Consider the following 13,742-nt stretch of genomic DNA (forward strand, 5'->3'; position numbering starts at 1 on the left):
CTTCCTTCCTCCCTGCCTCCCTCCCTCCCTCCCTTCCTTCCATGACTTGCCCAGGGTCCTATAGCTACTGAGTGTCTGAGATTAGATTTTAACCTGGGAAGATGAATCTTCCTGACTTCAGGCCTGGCACTCTATCCACTATACCACCTAGTTACCTCTCAAAAATGTTTCTTAGAACAATTGAAATTTGAACCATTTCATTAAATATAAATATTCACACACAGAACCTGTTGTCATCCAGGTTTTTATTTGTATGGTAAGTCAAGTTGCTATTTGAATTGTATAAAAAAATTGGGAATTTGGTACTTTGTACATATCCCAGACTTTTTTTTCCTGGGAGAATTTAAGTCCTTTGAAAGCAAGAACTGTTCCATTTTTATATTCTTAGAGTGCTATAGTGCCTTGCATGTTCTTTTGGGGAGGGGGATGTTGGGATAGTCCTGACTCAAGATTTTATCAGGGTAGGAAACTCCTTCTAACAATGCAAATTTGGAACTGTTCCATAACTTATAATCTTAAACAGTTGCTTGAGGTACTGAAAGGATAAAGGACTTACTCAGGGTCATATACTCAGTATGTGTCAGAGGTGAGATATGAATTCTAGTTATTTTGACTTTGAGACCAGCTCTCTGTCTACTCCATATGCCATGCTACCTCTGTTTTGCTCATTGTAGGCACTAGTAAATAATGGTTGAGTTGACTTGAATTTTCAAATAATATTCTTACTGTGTCAAGACAAACTAAGAGAGGGAGAAACAGAGACTGGGTTTCCATGTTACCTAGATTCAAATTAGCTGTGTGTCCTTGGGCATAAATCACTTACAGTCTCAATACTTTAGGGAAGTATCTATTACTATACATTGTAGAGAACATTAAAAACTTGCTTTGGTAGAATTTCCTCATCTAGTAATTCCCTGTCCTAAGAAAATCACAGGTTTTATTCCCTATCCTTATCCCCACACAGAGTAAGTATGGACTTGAATAATCAGGTGAATTTTTAAGATGCTTTATAACCCAGCATCTATGTTGCCATCTTCTCCCAGGTCTGCATAATGGATCAAGGAAAGCAACTATTTGAGCCCTTTTTGTTTGAAAGAAATTGGGAAGAACCATTCAGTATGCATCTAGCTATGTCCAATCAAGCTTTGAACACTTTCTGTCAGATTTTCTTGAAGCCAGCTTGTGGCATTACAAATTAGGAAGAGCTCATTTATAAGCATTGTTTCTAGATCCTACGCTTGGTTCACTAGGAGAGCTTTGATTATTTTCTGGAAGCCAAGCCAGGCAGAAGTGTTACTAAATAGTCTTAAGTATGAATCTCATCTCATTAAACTGGATGGCATAGCCTGCCCTGGCTGTTTACAGGGAAGCTTACTCAACTGATCTGATCAGAACGCATTCCATTTCGATGCCTCGAGCAGCAGCTGTCAGAGGAGCAAGTCTCTTCTAACCTGGATGACTATCCAAGTCAGTGATTATATCGTAAAGTTACAAAACAACAGAAGAAAGGCAACTGAAAGCATTTTAAGGAGTTCACTCACCAGTTGTATGAATTGTTGCTCCAGCTCTTGATATTCCTGAGAACTCCTATTGAACAGGTCATTAGAAAAGGGCACATTTGTGACTCTCAGGCTAAAGAACACCACCAATTCTTTGCCTTTGGTGGCTGTGGTCATAGAGCTAGTGGTAAGGTATTTCAAAGTGGTAGCCATTATGGTTTCTACTGAGCTGCTTTCTGGGGTGGAAGCATAAACAACATTCTCCATCACCTCATCCATTCTGCCAGGCTCTTGGGAGCTTTTCTGGGAACCTGAAACATGTGTGCTGAGTCCTGAAGTCCCTGTGGTTTTGGAAAGAGATTGACCATAAATGGGACTGGCTACCACTGGAATCCGAGTTGTTTGATCAATGGGAAATATTACTGGTTGTTCAGGTTGAGAGAAGTCACTCCATCCGGTGAAAAATGGCAAAGATTCCATTTGGGTAGGAGACACTGTGCCAAAAGGAGACCAAAGACTGTCTGTGGTTTCTGCAGAAGCATCACCAGATAATTCCATTATTTCTGGAAGTTCCCCTGAGAACAGGAAAAGAATAAGGAACATTTTAAGTCAGATTAATATTAATAATTTTTTAAAACGCATCTGAATTTACCTTCTGTCTTAGAATCAATACTATGTATATGTTCCAAGGCAGAAGAGCAATAAGGGCTAAGCAATAGGGGTCAAGTGACTTGCCCAGGATCACACAGCTAGGAAGTGTCTGAGGCCAGATTTGAACCTAACATCTCCTGTCTCTAGGCCTGACTCTCAATCCACTGAGCCACCCAGCTGCCCCATTTGAATTTGAAAAGTAAATACTTTGTCTTTAAAAACTAGAGTAACTATATCTATATTCTATTTATTTATTTGTTTGTTTGTTTGTTCACTCACTCATTTATTTATTTATTTTAGCCATGTTCCATTCATTCCCCAACTGTGAATGTTCCCCAAGGTTCTTCTCTTCTCTTTATCTACATAATGTTGATTTCATTATGTAATAGTTAAAATTAAATTTGAGGGTGATAGTAGCTTTAGTGGCTTTATTACATCAAAGTAGTGATAATAAAGAGAGGGTAATGTAGGAAAGAGGTAGAGAGTTGCCTAGCCTAACACCCTATGTGCTGTTCTGATGAAATGAAGCTGACCACCAACAGGGGTTCTCTCAGGTTCTAATCTCCAGCCAGAAGAGTGCAAGAGTAAGTGACCAGAGCCTTGGTCTCACCTTTATAAGCAGTTTTCTCCACCCATTAGCTCTCCCACATCACATCTCAGGAACCAATCATAGTTCTTTAATTTGCCTGGCACCACCCCAGAGGGCAGTCCTGGTGGGATCAGTTTCCTGTCTCGTTGGTTTCAACTTCCTTTCTCTGAGAGCCTGTCTATCTCAATGATAAAGGATCTCCAGGTCCCTGGTTGATTACATCAAAACAAAGTGACATTATAGGGGGAGGAGTTCCCTTCCCACAATTCCCCACTGTGATTCTATTGTGAGATGAGCATGTTGAAATCTCCCCAATTGAGGGTTTTGGGAGATTAACATGCCCAGTCTCCCCAATGAATCATTTCAAATAACAAGGTTATACCTCTAAAGATTCTCTTACTAGAGGTGTATAGAATATTGTATTCTGCCTAGAGGGAATTATAATAATTTGCGGATGAGGGAAATAAAAGAGAAAGAAAACAAAAACAATGACTGATAGACACATTGACAAAAAGGCAATTAGGGAGCATTCCCCTTTGGCATAAGAGTTCAGAATTCAGAATAAAAGATATGTTCAACCTCCTTTAGTTTAGTTCATTACATTCCAAAGTTCACTCTGTATCTTTTGATGCAGTGTGTGGTTTCTTCAGGCATCCTTATTGTACCTTCTCTGTAAAATCTGCTTTCTTGATCCAGGGTGCTGGCAATTTTCTTTTCCTAAAATTTCTCCAAAATGTTTAAAACCTTGGATTTTAGGATAATTATACAATTAGCTCTCTTGAGTTCCATTATAATTTCTACACAGATCCAAACATCCAGGCCTGGCCTCTTTTTATGCCAGGAATGTCCCTGAATAATGATTAATAGTAGATGATATCTTTATTGATTGCTTATTTTCAATTGACTTAATATAGAAAATTCATTTCAAATATTGCTCCCACAGATGGGGATTCCATAGTGTGTGAGTGTATGGGAACTGTGCATATGTGAAAGAAATCACTCTCATTGAATTTAGTTTGAATCTATGATTTCTTCAGAGTAGAGAATTCCTGACATGGAAACTTCCCATCTCTGCAGGTCAGCAATCACTTTAGTGTAACTGAAAAAAAAAATTAACCTGTGATTTTAAGATTCAATAGAGTTATACTTGCTCTGAAATAATTATCTTCAGTGTTTCTTCACAGTTCTGAGAGATTAAATGTCTTCCCTTGGGTCACAGTATGTGTCACAGGGATGGTAGCTTGAACCCAAGTCTTCCTCACTTCAAGGCTAGTTCCATGCCTACTACACCATGCTGCCTTTCACTCTTATGTATCTTCAATAGCTTTTGTGAAGTTGTCATTTGGGTTTCTTAACATTTAATGACCCTGTCACTTGACACTGACTGAAAATTTTGGTAGCAGTTCTGGTTGCCCTCAGTGATTAGTTTCCACCAGATTGCTGAAATGCATCTCACAGATATTGCAGTGCTAGAGTCAATTCTACTTATCTGCGAGCCTGAAGTGTTAAATAAAGCTCTCACAGAAAAATGTTGGTGGGTTATGAAAAATGGTCTGGTACTCGTAAATCAAGCACACTGAATATAGGTAAAGAATTGAGTAGATCCAAATAGCACAAAGGCTGCTATTGCTACAGGAGCAACTTGGCAAATATGTGAGGAAATGGAGTTGAAGTCCAAATACTAAGCATGATGAATGGACTGTCTGAATTCAGTGATGCAATCTCTGGCCTTTTCTGTCAGCTAATTTACTACAGTTAGATCACCAAAACTGAGATTTTGAGTGATAAATAGATCGGAAGGGTGAAATCATATTAGTGTTTATTATTTTTGTCAAACCACTGCCCATTTCTTTGTTTTGCACAGACCACAGAGTGATACTACACTCACTCACCTCTGCACTTTGGGGAACTGAGAAATGTCTTCACCTATGGAATTTGCTCAGAATCCTCTGCAAGGCTGAGCCCTATGAGCTAACCTGTTCTTGGAAATTCATTGATATTGGAGGAAAACTCACATTCCTGTGGAAAAGCACAGGGAATAAATGGAGTATCTTGTCACTTATCAGCATTTTGGTTTGTCTCCTTTGGGTCTTAGAAAACTGTGTTTAGGTCCCTCTTGTCAGAATTTGATCTTTGTTTCTTTCTGTCCATGCTTCAAATTGGTGAAGTCCATGGCAATTAGGATGGTTGCTGTTGATTTTATCATCCTGTCTTTGTATGGGCTTGCCTCTCATTTGCTAGGCTTTGAATCATTCTGGAGTTATATAATGCATAATCCTCTGACTGATTTCAAATGTATACTCCATTATGTCATCAACTCTGCTCAAATATCTTCTGCCCCCTTATTATTATATAACTGAACCTTTAAATGGCAGCATCTAAATGGCTCAAAGGTGAGCTGTTTCTTTATCTTATTGATAGGCTATTCAGTTATTTAATCTTGGTTAATCCAAGGTTCATTTTACTCTATTTTGACATCAGATCAAAGTGATGGGTACATAAAATGGCCAGTTCTCTTTGAATAAAAAAGAACCAGACAAATTTTGCCTCAACTAGTCTTTTTTAAAATTAATTTACTTATTTTAAAAATATTTTTCCATGCTTACATGATTTATTTTCTTTCCCTCCCCCTTCCCAGAGGCAACAAACAATTTCACTGGGTTGTATGAATGTTATCACTTAATACCAATTTCCATATTATTCATTTTTGCTATCAAGTAATCTCCTAAAGCTTAAACCTCAAGTCATATACCCATATATACAAATGATAAGTGATAAATCATGCCTCAACTACTCTTATCTATAGCCATGGTGAAGTCTCCCCCCATGATTAAAAACAAACAATCATCAACAACAACCATCACTTGACCTTATCAATATGTCTTCTTTCAAGATTTCGCCCTCTATACCTCCCTCCTTTTACAGCCAGACTTCTAGAAAAAGTTATCCATATTTTATTCCTTCACTTCTCCTCTACTCGCTAATTCTTTAACTAATGTTTGAAATATGACAAGGACAGGTAATAAGACTGAATACAATTAGGCTTCCAACCTTCATCTGGAATAGATTTCTCCAAAGTTATCAGTGATTTCACAACTGCAGAAATGTATAGCTTTCTTTTGGTGGTGGTGGGGAGTCTATTCTTTTTTTATCTCTCTATAGAATTTGATACAGCTGACTATTTCCTCCTCCATACTCTCTCTTTACTGGGTTTTTATGACATTACTCCATTTGTTTTCCTCCTACCTGTGTGGCTTTTCATTCTCATGTTCTCATATCTTGAGGCTAGAAAAGAGGAATTGACCAAGAAGGATCATATGAATTTTCTGAGTTATTATGTACATCATGACCCCAAATGGATGTATTCCTCAAGTTTCTGGTATGGGCGGCTTCCCTTCTTTTGGTGACCTCATAAACTCCTAAGGGTTCAATTACCTTTGACTCCAAGATATATAGATATCCAACTTTCTTTTCTCTTGAGATTCAGTCCCACATTGAAATCTTCCTATTAGACAGTAGGAATTGGATGCTCTATAGGTATTTCAAACTTAGCATACCTAAAACAGAATATGTTAGCTTTCTCCTTAAAACTCACTATTCTCCAAACTTCAGTTTTTCTATCAAGGACACTGCCATCTTTCTGGTCAAGGAGGTTTTCAACCTCAAAGTCATCTCTGACTCTTCATTCTCCTTTATCTCACAGAGCCAGTTAGTGGCCATTTCTTTGCATTTTTATCTCTTCAATGTGTCTTGTACTCATCTTTCTACTCTCATATCTACTACCCAAGTTTTGGCCATTATGATAGACAGTATATTAATTGGTCTCCCTGATTCAAGTCTATCCCTTCCCAAAGCCATCTTCTATATGGTCACCAAATTGTTATTACTAAAGAATTGTACAGAATACATCAGTCCCTTGCTCAATAAACCCTATTGACTCCCTTGTTGCTTCTTGGATCAAATACCACTTCCCCTTTTGGCATTTAAATCTCTCAGGATCTTTTCAGCTTTATTATACATAATCACTCTTCACTCTCTTTTCCATCTAGTCAAACTGGTCTTCATGATTTTCCTCACACATGACATTTTAGCTTCTATCTTCTTTGCTTTTGGTAAAACTATCTTTCATGCCTGTAATTCTTGTTCATCACTTCGAATCTTTACTATTATTCAATGCTAAACTCAAACACAACTTCCTATAGGAGAGCTTTCCTGATTCCCTAGGTCTAGTGCCTACCCTACCCCTGTTCCTCACCCCTACCCCTTACTTTGTATTTAGTTTTGGCATATTTTATATTTATTTATTTTGTCTTTACTTGTATGTATAAATGTTGCCTTCCCCTATAGAATAGAATATTTTGGAAGGCAGTGTTTGTTTCTTTTTTGTTGTGTCCCAACCATACTAAGCAGATATAAGGTACTTAGTAAATGCTTGTAGACTGATTAATAGAAAATAAGCTAAAAATAAAAATGGGACTTTATTTTATTTGATTCCCCATGTTATTATCTGATGTGACCATAGAAAACGCCATGAAAATATCAACATATTTTTATGTTCCAATTGTTCCAATGAGAAAATGAAAAATGAACCAAGCCAGGGTCATATGTTTTCTTATATAGGCTTTTGACTCCTGTGAGCATAATTTTACTTTCTATTTTATGGCTGCTAACTACTTGGAGGAAATTATGTAGAGTAGGATGTTTTCAAGGAAAAGTTCACACTAATAATTCTGCTTTTAATTTCAAGTATCAAAGTACCAAGGAATAGAGGCAATATCACAGTGGGATTATCAGCTTTGGCAGCATTAGCCTCGGGAATAGAAGTAATATCAACTCTGGTGGTAATGCTTGGCATGGCAGGCCGCCAGGCCAGCTGGAGGATTTGGATGATAAGTTCCTGAAGCAGATCACAAAGTTGGCATATAGTCAGGATATAGTTGTGTTGGGGGACTTAGACTATTTGGACATCTGCTGTTTTCTCTTTGTTAAAAGCAGAGATAATAAATTCTGACTTGCTTTGCTGACAATTTTAGTTTTTTTCATCTTTCAGCAGGTAGAGATTACTTAAAGACTAATCTTTATTTTTTTCTTTAAAAAAGAACTTATTGGTTTCTAAATACTAAATGACAGGAAACTTGGCAATGCTCATGCTATCTTAGAATTTATAATGTGGATATTGAGTGTGGTCTGACATGTATACTATGTTTTAAGAGAATATAATTCTATGAGTTCAGAGATACAATAATTAAAATCTTATATAGTAAAATTAAAAAAGGGAAATTGACCAAGAGGGGTCATAGCCTTTCAAGAATGGAATTCTAGTGTTTTAGTTATAATTGTTTCCAATGAAGAAGAAAAGGGTAAAGTGACTAATGAGACATGTGGCTGCAAAGGAAACTTACTGACATTGATTTTTAAAAAAAGATGTATAGCAGGACAGGTAAATAAGGATGAATACAAAAGAGTGTCAGAGACCTGTAAAATATGCAGGAAGTTGGAAGCCCAGTAAGAATAGAGGTTTTTAAAAACATACAATAAGAGCAACAACAACAAAAAAGGCTTTTAAAAAAGCTATGTTCAAAGTAAGAGGAAGACTTCTGGAAGGATAGCTAGGACTCATTCTTGAGGGGGGGAATGAATGCTCCTGTTTTCTCTGACAAAATGAATGACCGTAGTTTGGGAAAGATGAAGCAGAAATGGCTTACTGAGAATTAAAACCTATGATAAGTGAGTTCAAGTCACTTGGCCTGGACAAACCATATTCTTATGCTCTGAAAGGACTTGCTAATACAATGATTGAATCACTTTCCATATTCTTTGAGAGGTAATAGGAAATAGTAGAGATACTATATGGGACAGGTGGCAAATATTACTCCAACTCTCAAAGAAGGTTGTGTTATGCAAGGGCTAAAATACTAAGTGTACTATTAGAAAGACTTGGATTCAATTGCTATCTCCAATGCCAACTTAACTGTGTGACCATGAACAAGTCACTGAACATCTCTGAGTCAGTATCTGAATCTGTCAAATAAGGACAATCATATTTGACCTAGCTGTATCACAGGGTTGTAAGGTTCAAGCGTGGTAACATGTGACTGGTGGAGTTGATGTTGATTAATGGCAAAATTCTAAAATGATTAAAAGGACAGTCCATTAATTTTTTCAACTCTTCAATACATTTTAAATGTTTTTCCAGTTAAATCAATTTACTTAACATGGAAGCTAATTTCCTTTTATATATAATGTAGAAAGAGAATACTGGTCCACCACATTTTATTGCAAATTGCTTACGCTTTCTTCAATGGATCTAGTTTTCAGATTCTTAGTAACTTTCATTTCTTTTCTATTAACTGGTTTTTTTTTGAGATTGAAGACAGCACCTCTAACATATGATGGTGGCAGATAAACTCTCCAAACTTGTTTACAGTCAGAAAGAGTGACATCTTGATTGAGACTATGTCTTCACAAGGAATTACACTGTCAACTTTTAGACATTGTTCATGACATTCCAATATCTTCAGAACCAAAAAGGATAGAGCACTGACCTGATGAAAACTGGTGGGACCTTACTGTGATAACTTAAGCTTTTGTTCAGATGTTGTTATATAGTTACAGTTTTATGGTGTCACAATAAAGAACCTCATGAGACTTATGGTTAAGCCATTTTAAAAGTCATTCCACAAGTCCTTACACTTCCTGCTAATGCTTTTTGAGGTGAATTCTTGGGTTTTATGTGCCACAGTTGGATAATCATTTCATTCCCAAGCAACAGAACCAGATAAATTGGAGCTATAATCTAACATTGCTATTCTAGGGTGTTTTTTTTTGTTGGTGTTTTTTTTTTTTAAACTCTTACCTCCCATCTTAGAATCAATACTATATATTTTTACTCTAAAGAATGAACACCAGGGAAAGCTTGGTGGCTTAGTAGAGAAAGAACCAAGCCTAGAGACCAGAGATCCTGAGTTCAAATCTGGCCTCAGATATTTCCTAGCCATGTGATCCTGGGCAAGTCACTTAGTCCCAATTGCCTAGCCCTTATGGCTCTTCTACTTTGGAATTGATATCAATTCTAAGACAGAAGGTAAGAGTTTTTTTTAAAGAATATATTATTGATAATAGCTAATATTGGCTCCAAAGAAGAAATGGGAAATCAATTTCTCCCTTGTGTACAGTTGTGGAATTATATGTGGTCAGGCTCAGTTGATTCATTCGCTAATTTTGCTGATCTCCTTTTTCACCATTATGTAATATGGTGGAAAAATACTGGACCTGGAGACAGGAATATGAGTTCAAATCTAACCTCAGATATTAGCTATGTGATCTTAAGTAAATTACTTAATTAACCTCTCTTAGCCTTAGTTCCCTCATCTGCAAAAGGTGATAATGATAGCATCAATCTGCTAGAGTTGTAGCGATAAAAGGATAATATTTATTAAGCATTTTTTGAAAATTAAAGCACTATGTAAGTGTTATCTATTATTTTGCTTTTAAATTTTTGTTAGTAATGATAGTTTTCTGGTTAGAGTAGGGTAGTTTTTTCCCCAGAAATGAAGGCACTATGAAAAGTAAAATTATATTGATAAACTACTATCTTTATAAATATGTAACATATATTTGTATAATAGCTACTATTTATATAGCAGTTTAAGATATTCAAAGTGCTTTACATATATCCTCTTCTGTGTAAGTTTTTATTATCCTCATTTTATGTGGAAATAGGCTGACAGCTTGAGTGAATCGCCCAGGGTCACAGAACTAGTAAGTGAATGAGGGGGTGGGTCATGATTCAAACTCAGATCTTTCTGACTCCTGGTCCAACTCTTTATTCACTACTCAACCTAGCTGAGTCTATATTTAAGGAATAATATTTAACATTCTTTTCCCCTGGCACCAAACCACCAGTTGGGAGCATATTTACTAGACTATTTTTCTATACCCTATCTTAGCTAGAGAAAAATACCAGAACTGTGCAAATCTTGCAGATTAAAGTCTTATTTTCTAAAATAGAAAACATCCAGGGCTCAGAATCCTATCATAATGGACTACTTTCTTCATTCAGGGACAAAGGTATCTCATATTGCCTTCATTTTATAATCTCTTCCTCAAATTGAAATCATTTGCATGTGTTTGGAAAAAGCTGTATCTGAGTCTAGCCTGAGTTTATGGCCACTGTTCTGGTAGAGATCATGATTAGGTTCTATGATGAGATGATCCTTTAAATACAAGTAAACATATTGTGAAATGGATAAATGTAGCAGAGGGGGTCACTCCTTATAACCTCTGCTGGCATTCAATTCTGAGATGGTTTGAGAATTATTTAATATAAGATTGTTGATAAAATTGACTCCTAGCTATTTTTACTCGACCTATTTTCTTAGCTGAGTATCCAATATTTCTTTCTATTAAGACCTTAATATTTATCTAGGATATTAGTAAAGATTTAAATTAAGTGAAATGAGACCAAAAGATTCTCTAAACCATTAAAAACATTACAAGTCAATAGTTTAAAATACTTTGCCCTAAGTTATGGGTGTGGGCTGTATCTAGTATTATTTCCACAGTATCTTCATTTGCTGTGAAAGTCATATGTGAGGCTTTATTTTTTGCTTTGACAACCATTCAAAACTTACCTCTCAAAATCCTGCTTGCTAAAAATGAAACCCACCATATATTACAGTAAAGTGTTTTAAAATATTGCATCAGAAATGAAGCACCCTCATCCCTAAAAAGAGGAGATCCAATGTCAACCTCCTATTTATGGACAGGAACCATCAGATTTTGTATATGTATTTCTTCTTAACTAGTCATTTGCTATAAATCCACTATACTACACATACACACACACATACATATGCATTCTCCAGATAGACATATATCTATACATATTTGAGTCCTTAGAATCAAAGTCAAACATTAGGGAAGAAAGGCTTTATAAGAGTATATGCATATAAGCACATACTATTTACATATACAATCTATCATCTCTTTATTTGCTTATCATCCATCCGTCTGTCTGTTCATCTATCAACCTAGCTATCCATTTATCCATTCATAATACATTTATCTTCCTATTTATCTAAACATGTAGTTCAGTGGAAAGAACATTTCCACTGGACTTAGAGTCAAAGTACCTATGTTTAAATTCTGACTTGATTAGCTTCTTCCTGTATGACTCTGGGTAAATTATTTGTGGGTCTCAGTTTCCCTCCCTGTAAAATGAGGGGATTCAATCAAATAAACTCAAAGGTCTTTTCTAGCTCAAAATCTAGCATGTCCCTAAAATCTTAGTGTAGTTTTAAGCTATTCAGAATAGAACATTGAGGAACACACTGTGTATGTGTGTTTATAGGACATGGATTAAGAGACACCAATAAAAGAGACTAAGACGAGGCAAGTAGGTGGTTCAGTGCATTGAGAGCCAGGTTTAGAGATGGGAGGCCTTGGGTTCAAATCTTGTCTCAGATACTTCCTAGCTGTGTGTCCCTGGAAAAGTAATTTAAGCCCCCAGTGCCTACTCCTTACCATTCTTCTGCCTTAGAACCAATTGGTTTTAGAAAAAAAGAGACTAAGGAGTAATTGATAGAGAAGAGGAAAACCAAGAGAATGAAGTGTCATAAAAACCTAGAGAGGAGAGTCTCCAGGAACAGATGACTGACAGTGTCAGTCAAATGCTGTAGAGAGGTCAAGAATGTTTCAAGATAATATGTAAAAAGGAAGTGTTACATGAGGTTTGAGAAGATAGAAGGTCATTGTTGACTGAGTATCAGGGGAAAGACTTCTTGGAAAAAAGGAGAGCTTCACAGAATTCCTAGGAATTCAACAAGCATTGAGGAGAATATTTTAATTATAAAGAACAATGTGAGCACAGGCATTAAGTGAGGAAGGTGAGGGCTGGTGCACACAGAACTCTAATAGTTCAGTTTTACTTGAGTGTTAGCTTTAATAACTCAAAACTGCACTAAGACTTTGGTCATATCTTATGCAACCTGGGCACTAAAACATATAAAGCTTGTTGATGAGACAGAAAGCTTGAACAGTAGTTCAAAGATACTTAAGTCAACTGCTAAGATTTAAGAGCTGCTAATGAAGAGTTTATATTTAATTCTGGAGGTACTAAGGAGCCCCTAGGGCTCTCTGAGGAGAGAAGTGTCAAGGTCAGTCCAATGCTTTAGAAAAATTAAAGATTGGAGAGGGGTGTGATTTGGAATTGAGAAATTGGTTAAACAGCTATTGCAGTAATCTAGGGAAGAAATGATAAGGACGTGAATTAGGATTGCAGTTGTGGGAAGGGAAGTGGAGGGAGATGTATATCAGAGATGTGGCAAGATAAAAACAAGATTTTGTCAATGGATTAGATAATGTTATGTGAGTGTGAGTAAGGAGTTGAGAATGACACTGACTTTGTAAGTTTGGGAGATTGAGAAGATGATGATGCTCTTATCAGTAATAAACAAGTTGGGAAGACATAGAGAGGTTTTTGGGGAAAGATAATGAGTTCTGTTTTGGATATGTTGCATTTGAGATACCAGTGAAACATACAACTAGAGATGTTCCCAAAAGCAGTTGGTAATATGGGATTGCAACTCAGGAGAGAGGCTGTGATTGGCTATATAGATCTTAGAATTTACATGTGCATAGAGATGATAACTGTCGAGATCTCTTTATCATCTCTGATAATCTGATAAGGACAGTTTAGTTGATAAGGAAATAAAGGGACAGGAAGATCTTTTACCTCAGGCTTCCAGCTCTGGCTCTAGGAGCATGGAGTTTATTATATTTAATTTTATTATATATATTTCAAGACACATTTCACAGAAAAGAACCTCCCTGAAACTTTGCAGATGCGCAGAAGTTACAAATTATGTCATATCAAAATGCAAAATGTCTCATTGGCTTCAGAACAGAATTTTGACTGGGTTCTTATCAGTTGGGGAGTATTTTTCTCAAGGTTGAATTGCCCCTGCTAAGATTTTGGCCTTGGCTATACCAGGCAACAGCAT

General features: G+C 36.5%; 1 protein-coding gene across 1 annotated transcript in view; it reads right to left on the reverse strand.

The window, feature by feature from the left end:
* The window catches only part of IMPG1 (interphotoreceptor matrix proteoglycan 1), a 171,604-nt gene that overhangs the window by 41,873 nt on the left and 115,989 nt on the right, over positions 1–13,742 (reverse strand). Inside the window, exon 13 of the mRNA XM_044675366.1 lies at positions 1,542–2,074. Coding sequence (XP_044531301.1) covers positions 1,542–2,074 — 533 coding nt within the window. The remainder of the gene's footprint in view (positions 1–1,541; positions 2,075–13,742) is intronic.

The sequence above is a fragment of the Gracilinanus agilis genome, chromosome 4 (genome assembly GCF_016433145.1).
Source record: "Gracilinanus agilis isolate LMUSP501 chromosome 4, AgileGrace, whole genome shotgun sequence".
In the NCBI taxonomy this organism is placed as follows: Eukaryota; Metazoa; Chordata; class Mammalia; order Didelphimorphia; family Didelphidae; genus Gracilinanus; species Gracilinanus agilis.